This window comes from Triticum aestivum, chromosome 5D, assembly GCF_018294505.1.
Source record: "Triticum aestivum cultivar Chinese Spring chromosome 5D, IWGSC CS RefSeq v2.1, whole genome shotgun sequence".
Taxonomy (NCBI): domain Eukaryota; kingdom Viridiplantae; phylum Streptophyta; class Magnoliopsida; order Poales; family Poaceae; genus Triticum; species Triticum aestivum.
In genome coordinates, this window is record NC_057808.1 from 261611115 (window position 1) to 261626055 (window position 14941).

At 48.7% G+C, this 14941-nt stretch overlaps 1 protein-coding gene across 1 annotated transcript; it reads left to right on the top strand.

Annotated features, from left to right (window-relative positions):
• The first annotated feature begins 8591 nt into the window (after positions 1 to 8591).
• Positions 8592 to 10515, top strand: LOC123120677 (F-box protein At1g47056). Its single transcript, XM_044540667.1, has one exon. It carries the CDS (start codon positions 8656 to 8658, stop codon positions 10237 to 10239), a length of 1584 nt encoding a protein of 527 aa, XP_044396602.1. The 5' UTR covers positions 8592 to 8655; the 3' UTR covers positions 10240 to 10515.
• Positions 10516 to 14941: the final 4426 nt, after the last annotated feature.

Sequence of the window (14941 nt, forward strand, 5' to 3'; positions counted from 1 at the left end):
TGCAACATTCTCGAACTAAGCATATTGAAGTTCATCATCATTTCATTCCAGATCATGTTGCCAAAAGGGACATTGATCTTAAGCATGTTAGTACCGATAAGCAATTGGCGGATATATTCACCACACCGCTTGATGAGAAAGTATTTTGCCGTTTGAGAGGTGAATTGAACATCATTGATGCTTCAAACTTGGAGTAGAAACTCCATTTGGATACATGCAAGGCATGAGCCTTTGACTAATCCTTGATATTTCTCTTATGATGATGATCATATGTCTTGGATATATTCGCACCCTTGCATGCTATCCAAACCTTGTAGGTACTTGGATGAATCTAAATCTATGAGATTGAAAATCACTCACATCTTGAGCAATCTCTACATCACCAAGTCTCTACAACATGGTGGTTGAAGACAAGGAAGCATGAAACCTTTCCACATATCCTTTGACAATTACTCTATATCAAATTTCATTTGGTATCAAATTCATGATTGTCATTTTGGATACACAAGTGCTCTTCCTTGCAAGACTAACCCATGTAGGTAGATGAACTCAAGCTACAAGTGGTGCTCCCAATTCTTGATGAGCTACATCAACCTTGAGCATCCCACACAAGTTCAACTACATGATCAAGTTCAACACCACCACCCAAGGTATGTTATTCCATCTTAGAGAAGCTTTACCCAAAGACATGGGTCAAAGCAACTCAACAAGAAGTGAATACATCAAAATGCTTAAACGAAAAATGGTAACCCCATTTTGAGCTTAAACGATGAGTATGACCTACGATCAAGTGTTCTCACTTGACTCCTCAGTCAATATACTCTAACATGTCACTAGTCACATGAAACCTGTGAACTCAGGAGCAGTTACAGATGGTCTTCGATATACAACCCATCACAGTAGGATGCGTGAGCGATAGTGCATTCCGGCTGACTCGCTGCAACTTATTATTCCTGTAGTGTGTTGAGCCTTACAACCCAGAGCGTGTCATGAGACAGTTCGGTCCCTATCAGGAGATTCCACCACCTTTTCCAAGATGTATCAACGAGGAAACCCATAAGTAAGATGTGACCTCCAAAGATAGTTAGTGTCTTTTTTAATTTACTAAACCGACACTTTGTTACATAATTTGCAGGCTGACGATTGGAGGGCACACAACATTGAATGGGTACGCAAGTGGGAAAATGAAGTGCTACAAGATATAGTGCATCAACTTAGGTAAATTTTATTTAAATTATTTTATTATGATGACCATACGACACGTGAAGATGCTTTGCTTTCATCACAATGTTGATATAATTATTTAATTTTGCAGACCATACGATGCAAGTACAACTCAAGCGTACAAGCAGTGGTACTGCATCAGCATGCGTACTAGCCTAACCAGTCAACCAGCTACGATGCCAATACATCTCACACAGGAGGAGCAGATGCAGGGACATATTGAGCTACCAGCAACTTACTATCGTGACCACCTCGTAATCACAAGTAAAATTTTCAGGTCCATCATTTCATAATCATTTCAACTAAATAACAACCAAATACTGTTCAACTTGAAATTTGCAACGAAGTAGGGCAGATGGCGGGGGAAGGCATGCAGGCCCGGGGCATAGCTCGCAAGTCAACATACAAACGTATTCAAGACTACGTGGCAACAAAGTTGAGATGCGGTAGAGGCGACGACGTTGACACTGGAGCGTACAACATGCCGGTAGCAAGGTCAGCCAAAACGAGTGCGGCGACGTCATCCAGACCGAGCGAGGCGCGTACGATCCATGGGCGGTGGGGGGAGGGTCCGAGTACTACAACGACATTTCCACGACATGACTCATCTCTTCCACTACATCGCTCTTCTTCGGTGCAGCTTCATCAGGGGCAGACATCTCAGGACCATGGCATGGGCTTGGATTCGATGCCCGAGCAGACTCTTTCCCGGAACCCATATGCATACACAGGATATGGCGCATACACCCAAGGCGAGGGATCTCAGCCGTATCTCTCCATGCGAGGGATCTCCATGCCCGAGGGGACTCGTGTCCCAGAGATAAACCACTACGAAGAACAATGGCCAAACAGTAGAGGCGAGGTATCTGATCAGGTAGTCATCTTTACATTTTAATGCATTTAAATGATATCATATATTATCCTCTAACGGTTTGTTTAAAATGTTTATATGTGTAGGACATACCTAATTGTACATGGGACGATGAGGACACCCAACGTGGCCTCAACACACGCATCCGGGGAGCATCACATGATCATGATGACACGGTTACAACATTAGTTACAGACTCCTTCGGAGGGTACGTTATTGACCCATCTTTTATCCCCGAGCAGTCAGAACCATACGCCTACAATTACGCATCAGGTTCATAACAAGGATTCCAGACTCCACCACCTACGCAGGAGTCGTAGACACTGGAAGCCGAAGGGGAGTACGGTCGCGGTCTTCGTGTAACTTGACCACCTAATCGCTTGATGCTTTCCGGTCCTAAGGAAAGTCCAGGTGGCTGTCGTCGACTAGGGTGATTCATCTATCTGCGTGTGCGACCTATTGTATCTACCTATGTCAGTTTCAGACTTTCCAATTTATGTAAGAAACATCTATGTATGCTGAAATAAAAATACACCTGAATTCTAACATTAAATTAGAGAAATAAATACAACATCAGCAGTGTGTTGTATCAGATCACCTCTGGACCAGAATGATAAAAAAGACCCCCTCGCTTCCTGCGTGGCACCTGCCGCTACTGGACCAGGCGGCAACAATGTTTCCCACTTATATCTCCCGCCATACTTTCCCGCTTCTGAGTTCCCCCGTATACCTCGCACCGCCGTTTCCCACCTATATCTCCCGCCATACTTTCCCGCTTCTGAGTTCCCGCCTATTCTTCTCTTCTAAACCTATAAAACCTCCTCCACACTAAGGTGGGTACACACTTCAGAGTAGTCTCCTAGTCTCGTCAAGATGTCCGGTTATCCTTTTGATCGTAGTTTTCACCCTAGTATGTCCCAATGTCTTCTGCATTTAGCCACCGATCTCAAGAGAGACAATACAATAGTTCCATGGGATGAACTCATCAGTAGTGACACCCTCATGAATGAGTTGAGTCACGCATTCTGTAGGTGTGGGTGGACTTCCAGGACCTTTGAGGAGATACGAAAAGAACTTCTCAGGTTGCATGGAAGATGGAAGAAGATACAACATAAGAGTGAATCACACCTGAAGTTTGCAGCAAAACATACTTTTTTATGGACTGCCGATAGCGAGGACGAAGACATATGTTCATGCCTAGCACAAAGGCCACAACTACCGCATCGTTGAAGGGCAAGAGTTCTGCATCCTCGAAGGGCAAGAATTCTGCATCGACGGAGGACGACGGTGATGCCTTCATGTAGTTTTTAAGATGCATCTTTAGTTTTGAAGTTCAGTTATACCGTTTAATTCAGATGTACTTGCATTATTAGTTTGTACTATCTTATTGTAGGGCATTATGTTCTATCTTAATTTGATGTTGTAGTTGTTGCACGACGTTCGATAATTAGTTTGTATTATTAAAGTGTTTTCGGGTGGGGAAAGAAGGAAAGAATGAAAAATTGGCGGGAAGGAAAATGACGGAAATAATTTATGGCGGGAAAGAAAATGGCCGCAAGAAAATGCCACATTTTATTCCAAAACTATTTTTTTCATTACGACACAGTATAACTAAAAATAAGATACATTGTACTATTGAAATAAAGCTATACTTAACTAGTGAAACAAAGCTACATTAAACTGCCAAAATTAAGATACAAACAATTGCGAAATTTAAAATACTACCATAGGTATCTACTGAGTCTAGTGTGGATATTTTCCTTTTCCATCGCCAGCTTCTTCTGCTGCCTTGGCCTCACGAGTCCTTTCTTTCTTTCTTTCTCTGTCTCTTTGCCTCACGAGCCTCCTTTCGCTGTCGTTACTGCTCCTTCATACGACGAGCCTCTTCCCTGTTTTTCTTCAGTAAATCCCCAAATTAACCCTTCTGCTCGGCATCGTATTCTTTTAACTCTCTCTCTCTTGCTCTGCTTTCTCCTCTGCTTCTACCTTTTCGCATCGCTCTTCCGCGTAGAAACTACCCATGCACGGCGACTTCTTTCATGAATCTCAGTGACTACCCAAGTCGGCATCTCCGTGTCAATCCAACGATAGTACATGCACAAAGGCGAATGAGACTACAACAAGAACAAGAATGTTAATGAAGAATCAACCAAAAAACCAACAATATATCTATTCATGATGGTTAAAACATACGGGAGGCTTGTCGTACTTTGAACTAGCTACGGGTGGATCTTCCTCATAATTGGCGCACATGAAAAGCTTCATGCCCAACCAATCTGAAAAATCCATCACCTTTTTCACCTTGCAAAGATCACCACACCAACACCGCAGGACCGCAACCCCCGGAGGCAAACTTGCATTCTTCACTTTCCTCGGCCTAATGCTTTCATCTGAGCTGGGCAAACTCATACCGGCTGAAAAAAAGTGTGACACACTTTGCGCAGTGGCGATTTCGAGGGTACCTGGAGGATGAAGAGAGAGACTCGGTGCCTCGTTTTATAGGCTCGGACGACAAATGATGGCAAGAAAATAGGCGCAAACAGACAAAATTTTAGGCGGGAAATACACGTGATCCCAAACAGTGCAACCAGTGCAGAGGAGCACCGCTGAGTATCCACACAAGGCGTCAAAAATTCACCTGCAGGAACAACATCGGATTCCCGCGCCTGGGAATCTGTCCCGTCGGCCGCAGCAATCAGCGGGGGGTGTGAAAGATCGTGGATGTCGCCTAGAGGGGGGGGGTGAATAGGCGCTTTAAAATAATTATGGTTTAGGCTTGAACAAATGCGGAATAAACCTAGCGGTTAATTTGACAAGCACAAAACCTACAACAACTAGGCTCACCTATGTGCACCAACAACTTATGCTAAGCAAGATAAACAACTAAGTGATAGCAAGATATACGACAAGAAACAATATGGCTATCACAAAGTAAAGTGCATAAGTAAAGGGTTCGGGTAAGAGATAACCGAGACACGCGGAGACGACGATGTATCCCGAAGTTCACACCCTTGCGGATGCTAATCTCCGTTTGGAGCGGTGTGGAGGCACAATGCTCCCCAAGAAGCCACTAGGGCCACCGTAATCTCCTCACGCCCTCGCACAATGCAAGATGCCGTGATTCCACTAAGGGACCCTTGAGGGCGGTCACCGAACCCGTACAAATGGCAACCCTTGGGGCGGTCACCGAACCCGTACACTTTGGCAACCCTTGGGGGCGGTCACCGGTACCCGTCAAATTGCTCGGGGCGATCTCCACAACCTAATTGGAGACCCCGACGCTTGCCCGGAGCTTTACACCACAATGATTAAGCTCCGAACACCACCAACCGTCTAGGGCGCCCAAGCACCCAAGAGGAACAAGCTCAAGGGCACCAAGCACCCAAGAGTAATAAGCTTCTCAACTTGTAACTTCCACGTATCACCGTGGAGAACTCAAACCGATGCACCAAATGCAATGGCAAGGGCACACGGAGTGCCCAAGTCCTTCTCTCTCAAATCCCACTGAAGCAACTAATGCTAGGGAGGAAAATGAGAGGAAGAACAAGAAGGAGAACACCAAGAACTCCAAGATCTAGATCCAAGGGGTTCCCCTCACATAGAGGAGAAGTGATTGGTGGAAATGTGGATCTAGATCTCCTCTCTCTTTTCCCTCAAAAACTAGCAAGAATCCATGGAGGGATTGAGAGTTAGCAAGCTCGAAGAAGGTCAACAATGGGGGAAGAACACGAGCTCAAAAGATAAGGTTCATTGGGGAAGAAGACCCCCTTTTATAGAAGGGGAAAAATCCAACCGTTATGTGCTCAGCCCGCACACGAGCGGTACTACCGCTCCACGAGCGGTACTACCGCTCTGGCGGAAGAAGCAGGGAAAAGGAGCAACCAAACATGAACCTTGGGGCGGTAGTACCGCTTATAAGCGGTACTACCGCGCACCCCAGCGGTACTACCGCTGGAGGAGCAGAACACGGGACCAAAAATGCAGTAGCGGTACTACCGCCCGACCGGAGCGGTACTACCGCTTACAGGCGGTACTACCGCCCATCGTCGGTACTACCGCTTATAGGCGGAACTGCCGTGCCTTACTGCCGTGCAACTACTGCAAAACTCGACACGAAAAATGCAAGACCCAAAATCGAGGCGGTACCAGCACGGAACCGTAGCCGTACTACCGCTTATGGCCATAGGCGGTACTACCGCTTTGGACAGCGGTACTACCGCTTGGGGCGATAAGCGGTACTGCCGCTCTGGCCGCGGTACTATCGCAGGGAGAAAACCAGAACTGCCATAACTTCTTCATATGAGCTCCGAATTGAGCAAACTCAAGCTTATTGGATACAAGACGATGAGTAGCATCAAAACAGCAAGAAGAGGCAGGGGAGGTATGCCAACAAATAGAGGAGTGAAACCTCCAACCGAGAAGAACCGGCATAACCTCCAACATCGAAAACATCATAGAAGATGCGAGTGAACTCCGTTTTCGATGAACTCGAGCTTGTCATCAAGATGACCATAAGCTCCAAAACTCACAAAGAGAAGAACCAAACAAGAACCAACAAAGATGATGCAAGGATGCAATGGTTTGAGCTCTCTATGAACGATACGATCAAGCTACTCATCGAGAGCCCCCCTTGATAGTACGACAATCGATCCTATAACCCGGTCTCCCAACTACCATCATGAGACCGGTAAAATAGAAAACCTATCAAGAGCAAACCTTTGCCTTGCACATGGTCCACTTGAGCTAGATGATGACGATCTTGACTCCCTCAAGTTGGACCACCTTTCTTGGTTGTGTTGGCTCGATGAAGACTAGTTGATTGCTCCCCCATACTCCACTATGGGTGAGCCACTCTTTCGCACATCTTCACAAGTCCATTGTCACCACAATGGACGGCAAGCTTCAAGCATTTGATCTCTTCATGATGCTTCACTTGAACTTGCACACCGCAACCTAACCCCACAAAGAACTCTCACGAAGATCATGGGTTAGTACACACAGCGTAATTGACAATGCTTACCACACCATGGGATCGCTTGATCCCTCTCGGTACATCTTGTGCGCTTTGTGTGTTGATCAACTTGATTCACTCTTGACTTAGTCTTGATCAACCTTAACTCTTTTCAACTCTCTTCATTTGGATGATGTCTTGAAGGTAAACATGAATGATCACACAATCTTCTTCTTCAAGACATGCTTGCAATAAGCTCTACTCTCACATGACCAATCTTTGGATAATTCCTTAATAACACCTTGGTCACCACATAAACTCCTTGAAACCAACACATGGACTTCAACAAATGCCTATGGACAAATCCTTCAAATATAACTCAAGGCAACCATTAGTCCATAGAGATTGTCATCAATTACCAAAACCAAACATGGGGGCACCGCATGTTCTTTCAGGGTGGATTAACGAGCTGCTCGGCTCGTTAAGCTCGTGCTCGTTAAGACTCGGCTCGTTAAGCTCGTTAAGATTAACGAGCAGAAAACTCTGCTCGGCTCGGTTCATTTAAAGCTCGTTAAGCTCGTGAGCGCTCGTTAACAGATTTTAATGTGTTGCGATCTACATGATATGCGTCTAGATTAGGTTTTTAAGAAGGAAGACGGTGACTACAAAAGGAAATGCACTAGTTTGTTGCCTCCTATGTAGATTAGATTGAGTGGATGCGCTCATGTGCTACAAAAATTTCGTCAGGTAAGATGAAAATATATGTACTATTGTTACTAACGAGCTACTCGTGAAACTCATTAGCTCGTTCGTTAAGTTCGTTAAGCTTAACAAGCTGAAATCCATGATTGGCTCTGTTCATTAAGAAGCGAACCACAAGCTTAACGGGCTACTCATGAAACTCGTTAGCTCGTTCGTTAAGCTTAACGAGCTGGAATCCATGATTGGCTCTGTTCATTAAGAAGCAAACCACGAGCTTAACGAGCCGAACCATCGAGCGCTTAGTAAGCTCGCGAGCTTCGACCTTTTGATACAGCCCTATCTGCAGCAGGCGATGATGTCGGAGCGCATGCAACAGCTAAAATGTTGCCGCCTCATGTAGTAGCGGCGTGGCCCACGCCTCGTCGCGCGTGCAGCAGGACCTGTCGGCCTGGGAGCGGCAGGAGCAGCGGTGGCCGCCTCGTACGGTGGCGGCAGGGCCCACCTGCCCCGTTCCGTCCCGGCTCGAGCCGGTCCAAAAACCTGTTTTACCCGGGTGGCCGCCTTCAGGCGTGGCGGCAGGTGCCACGTGTCGCCTGCCGCGCCTGCCGTCACGGTTGAGAGGGTCCTTTTTGACAATTTTATCCACAAGTAGTCCTTTTTGGCAATAGCGTTCGGCATGGGTTCTTTTGGACAAAAAATCGCATGCTTATGCGTATTCTAGAAAAACGAAAAAACCGTGTACCCCGGACGGAGCACTTAACCGGATTTAATAACCCTCGCGTCCGTAGCATCTCTTCCTCCATTCCTTCCTCCCTTCCCCCAATCCCCCACCCGACCCCAACTCCTCCATTCCTCCGCCTCCCCCGCAGATCCGCCACCGCCACCACCGCCCCTTTCCCCCTCCCCCATGGGCCAGTGCCCCTCCGCTCCCCGCTACCACCACCACCGCAAGCCCCCTCCTCCGCCGCCGTCCCCCACCGCGCAGGCAGCGTCGCCTGGTTTCTGCAGCGCCGCAGCCGCCGAGGACGCGGCCGCGGAGGCTGACTACACTTCCGACCTCCCCGAGGAGCTCCTCGCCGTCGTATTCGGGCTCCTCGGCTCCGGCGACCGCAAGCGCTGCTCCCTGGTGTGCCGCCGCTGGCTCGCCACCGAGGCCTCCTCGCGCCTGCGCCTCGCCCTCGACGCGCGGGCGCCCCTCCTCGCCGCGGCCCCGGCCATCCTCGCGCGCTTCTCCGCCGTATCCAAGCTCGCGCTCAAGTGCGACCGCCGCGCGGAGAGCGTCGGCGATCCCGCGCTCGCGCTCGTCGCGCATCGCCTCGGCCCCGGCCTTCGCCGCCTCAAGCTCCGCTCGGTCCGTGCTGTCACCGACCACGGCGTCGCCGCCCTCGCAGCCGCGGCTATAAACCTCCGCAAGCTCTCAGTTGGGTCATGTACCTTCGGCGCCAAGGGGATCGAGGCAGTTCTCCGGTCCTGCCCCCAGCTCGAGGAGCTCTCTGTCAAGCGGCTGCGCGGCCTAGCTGACTCAGAGCCCATCACCGTCTCCAGCCCTCGTCTCCAGTCCCTGGCCCTTAAAGAGCTCTACAACGGGCAGTGCTTCTCCTGTTTAATCACGCGCTCCCCCAACCTCAAAACCCTCAAGATCATCCGCTGCTCCGGTGATTGGGACCCGGTTCTCCAGGCGATCCCACAGGGTGCCTTGCTAGCCGAGCTTCATCTCGAGAAACTGCAGGTCAGTGACCTTGGTGTGGCGGCGCTATGTGGGCTAGAGGTCCTGTACCTTGCCAAGGCGCCGGAGGTCACAGATGTTGGGTTGGCAGCACTTGCCACCAAGTCGCCACGTCTACGCAAGCTGCATGTAGATGGATGGAAGGCGAATAGGATTGGCGACCGTGGGCTTGCAACCGTGGCGCAGAAATGTGCTGCTTTGCAGGAATTAGTCCTCATTGGTGTGAATTTGACATCGGCGAGTCTTGAGTTGATTGCTGCCAACTGCCCCACTCTTGAGCGGCTTGCGCTTTGCGGGTCTGACACATTTGGGGATGCAGAGATATCTTGCGTGGCGACTAAGTGTGCTTCTCTGCGGAAGCTGTGCATCAAGGCATGCCCTGTGTCTGATGCCGGAATGGACAAGCTTGCAGCAGGCTGCCCACGCCTTGTCAAGGTGAAGGTGAAAAAGTGCCGCAGGGTGACGTTTGAGTGTGCTGAGCGGCTTCGTGCTAGTCGGCATGGCGCTCTTGCTGTGAATTTTGACACGCCAGGTGGTGCAGGCGAATTGCAAGATGCTAGTGTGGATGAGAGTGGTGTACTGGAGAATGCAGGGAGTGATGTGGTACAAGATGATTTTGATGATCAGATAGGGGTTCCTGACCTTCTGTGTGGCACCAGTGGCAGACCATCAGGGTGGAAAGCATGGATGAGTGCTTTGATTCCAAGGAGCTTGTCGGTTTCCATGTTTCGCAGACGTCCGCGTGGGAGCTCCCATAACTCATGAGTCACAAGAATTATGTGCCATGGTTACTCCTTCAGTCCTTTGATTCTTTCATGTTTGTTACATTGATTGGTGATGTTGTTCTTTGCGATTGATGTTTTTGTCTTCCTTAATTGTACCATGAAGTTCTTTGTGAACCAGCTAGTTTGTTTAGAGGGTACTTATTATTTGATGTTGCTCTTTGTAGTAGCAGAGATTCATGTGATCGCACAATGTAATCTTGTATAAGGTATTTTTTGGATTGAAAAATATGACATGGGAAGCCAGCAATATTGTCAACTTACTGTCATAATTTTTCATGCTGGTATCTATGGTGTTCAGATTCAAAGTGCTTATTAATTTAACTATAAGGACTAGAAATAATGATGATTGGAAATCAACAATACATACATAGTACAACAACTGATACTATTAGTCATCAATACTGTCAACTTTCTATCATGATTTTGCATGCTGGTTTCTCTAGCCTTCAAATGCAATTTCTTTATTACTTTGAACTATAAGGACCTAAAAATAATAATGATCAGAAATCAACAATACATACATATGATTCTGAAGAGAAGTGCCTTTCGGGTCAATCAATGTTTGTATAGTCACATATCTTTTTTCTTTTCTATTTAGTTGCTCGTTCAGCATGGAAAAACTGTGCTTAGATGGAATCCTCTCTTTATAGTCTATACATGAGTTTTGAAGGCCTGTGGTGCCGACAGCTCTATTGGGGCGCCCTTATGTTCATGTAGACCAATAGATTTTGGGAGAGTTGGCTTCCCTGGAGATTCTTTCTAGAACAATGAAAAGTGTTCTTTGTACAACAAATTATAATGGTTCAGTCAGTAACTTGTGCTTCACTGGTGGTTCCAGTTTTACATTTTACGCTATTGGATGAGAAGCATTTAAGTGGGTTATCTTTTATCTGGTGCAAACATATGTTTCTGTTCTGACTTCTGTTCACTATCTGATCATGGATCCTAGTTATCAAATTTTCACAATATTTAGCAGCAGTAACTCCATGATGTGCCTGCATACTCTTTAAGATCATGCCTTTCCAGAAACTGGATAGAATCAAAGTTGTATCAGAGCCAGTTTGTGGAACTATATATGTAGTCAATGAAATTGTTAGATTGTGGTCAACCTAGAATTTCTCCCCTTTCTGCATGGTTTGCTAGTCCTTTGTGTTTCCTGATACCGCGTTGGACCAGAGTTACTGGAACCATGGCATGCTACATCTCAATTGGCATCATTTGTGTTTCTAACTTTCTATGGAGAAGCATTCCTCCTCTCCACTGATTCCTTGACATGGACCTGAATGGTTTCAGAAGTTTCTCCTGCCTCCAGTTTTACGACGCCTCAGACACGGTGTCTGGAAGGCGGAATATTCTTGATCACGCACGTAGAAAAGTTGAACGGGGGATGAAATGAAGCAACAACTGGTCAGTTTTCTAAAAATGTTTGGCCATTTCCCAGGCGACACGCCGGCAGTTGACTTTGGACCTGACCAGCGGAGTAGCAGACGCCGAACCCTTGCCGGTTCAACAGGCAAGCTTTCTTGAAGATGCATGGCTATGGCCTATGGCTGTAGCTTTCCTGGTCAAGACGCAGTTTCTTTCATTTTTGCGAGTGGCACTGCTTGACCACTTCCAAGCTGCGGACGTGGATCTTCTAGTGAACATCGCTGCGCTTGTATGTTTCTGGATCAATGTACCTGCCTGGTCAAGAATGTGTCAAGGTTTTGCTATTAGTTTACGGACGGCGATTAGCGCCAAAATTGCTTGTTTTTTGTGGTGAACGTTTGCTTAGCAGTTCCGCTCGAGGTCTTGCTGGATTCTCCCCACCTGACCAAGAGCCGCCTCTTGGTTGTTTACTCGTTCTTCTTGATGTTGGATCCGCAAATTGTTTGTTGGATGTACGCTTCAAAGGAGAATTGTCAACAGTGAGATTGTTTTGTATGCTTGGCTCTTTTTTCCTCGGGCATTCCTAGAGTTGGTTTGACTCAAATTTGGAGATTGTTTTGTATGCTTGGCTCTTTTTTCCTCGGGCATTCCTAGAGTTGGTTTGACTCAAATTTGCACTATTATTAGCTTATAAATGCAGAAGACTGAGCTAACGCTGGCCATGATCGCATGGAGCTGGGATCATAAACATTAATTGAACCCGGAGAAAACGCAGCCACACATGGATGGAGATACTAGCGCACATGTGGATGACATTATCATCACATCAAAGAGAAGAATCATTGCCTGCTATGACGATCTCCCAACAAGATTGCCTAGAATCCGGAGGCAACAAGCGTTGCCATTTCGACTTTGGAGTTTGCAGCGGGAAACACATATTCTTTGCCACGGACGGCCCACTGTCATCAGTAAATAAAATAAATTTACGGGCCTAGTGGCATGGTGGCGGGCCATTTCAGGCAATCATGGCAATCGGACTGCGTTCCTGATTTTACCGTTGCTTTTGCGATTGAACACGAGAAAGAAAAAGATGATTACCAAGATTGTCCTGTTGAATACAATATCCATGCCTTGTGCTGTGAGCGGCGTCCACAATTTAAGGAACCTTGCTGTCCTAGTAAGCTAAGCCCCAGGTGCTATCTTGGCAAATCGTAGTATATACTAATCATCTGCCAACGTACAAATGGGGCCCACATACAAACTGTAGAGGATTGGTGCAACTCACGATATATTCATCGGGTGCGTATGCACGTATATATATAGGTACAAAGGGAGTCTAGACCTTAACTATACAAGGAAGGAGGTAGACTTGTTGTACAAGAAACATACATGCAATATACATCTCAACACCCCCCCGCAGTCGAAGCGTCGCTACGGCCGACGCAAAGGCTGGATCGAAACTCCTCGAAAGGGGCCGTAGGCAACCCCTTGGTCATGATGTCCGCAAACTGTTGGGAAGTAGGGACGTGGAGAACGCGAACATGACCAAAAGCTACCTGTTCCCGAACAAAATGAATATCCAGCTCAATGTGCTTGGTGCAACGATGATGAACCGGGTTGGCGGAGAGGTAAACCGCGGAGACGTTGTCGCAGTAGACAATCGTGGCCTTGTCGACAGGACAAGAGAGCTCATGAAGAAGTTGACGAAGCCAGGAGCACTCTGCAACAACATTAGCCACCGCTCGATATTCTGCCTCAGCGCTGGAGCGAGAAACAGTGGGCTGCCGTTTAGACGACCAAGAGATCAAGGACGGTCCAAGATAAACACAATACCCCGAGGTGGAACGTCGCGTGTCGGGGTAGCCGGCCCAGTCAGCATCAGAATAGGCGGTGATGTCCATAGCAGTGGAGGCATGAAGAGTCAATCCGAGATCCATGGTGCCGCGGATGTAACGGAGAACACGTTTGACCGCGGTCCAGTGAGCATCACAAGGGGCATGCATGTGTAAGCAGACCTGCTGGACAGCATACTGAAGCTCCGGTCGTGTCAGGGTGAGATACTGAAGGGTGCCCACAATAGACCGATAAAACGAAGCATCCGGAGCAGGTGAGCCGTCGGTGGCAGAGAGCTTGGCCTTCGTGTCGACAGGAGCAGACGCGGGTTTGCAATTAAGCATCCCAGCGCGATCAAGAAGCTCATGAGCATACTTCCGCTGATGAAGAAAGAAACCATCCGCACGTCGAACAACCTCGATGCCGAGGAAATAGTGCAGAGGACCAAGGTCCTTAATGGCAAACTCAGTGCGAAGACGATCGGTAAGCTGTCGAAGAAGAGCACTAGAGCAAGCTGTCATGATGATGTCGTCGACATAAAGTAGTAAGTAGGCGGTAGCATCCCCGTGTTGGTAAATGAACAGCGAAGCATCGGAGCGAGCGGAGCGGAAGCCGAGCTGATGAAGAAATGCTGCAATGCGCTGGTACCAAGCGCGGGGAGCCTGCTTGAGCCCGTACAAGGAGCGAGAAAGCAGGCAAACATGCTCCGGACAAGTGTCGTCGATGAACCCCGTAGGCTGCTGGCAATAGACCTGCTCCTCAAGATGGCCATGGAGGAAAGCGTTGGAGACGTCCATCTGGTGCACCGGCCAGGCACGAGATACCGCGAGCTGAAGAACAGTGCGAATCGTCCCGGGCTTGACAACCGGTGCGAATGTATCTGTGAAGTCAACGCCAGCGCACTGTCGGAAACCTCGGACCACCCAACGGGCTTTATAGCGGTCGAGGGTGCCGTCGGGATGAAACTTGTGCTTGAACACCCACTTCCCGGTAATGATGTTGGCGTGCCGGGGGCGGGGTACAAGCTGCCAAGTCGCATTGCGCTGTAGAGCCTCAAATTCCTCCTTCATCGCTGCATACCAAAGCGGGTCGCGAAGAGCCATACGAGCGGAGGTAGGAAGAGGCGACAGGGGCGCCGTAGATGCCGGGCAAGCATACTCATCAGCGGAGTAACGGAGACTCGGCCGATGAACGCCCATGCGTGCACGAGTCATAGGACCGGCAGGTAGTGGTGCAGTAGCCGGAGAAACAACAGGTGCCGGGGGCGCGCCAGGCACAGCTGGGCTGGGCGACTGCCCCGACGAGGCTGGTGAAGACGCCGGGGTGGCCAGCGAGGAGCCTGGCGTGGCCGACGAGGCCGGCGAGGCGGACGAGACCGGTGTGGCCGGCGAGGCCTGCAAGGCTGACGAGACCGGCGGGGCCGGCGAAGAGGCCGGCATAGCCGGCGAGGCCGGCGAGGCTGACGGCGTGGCCGGTGAGCC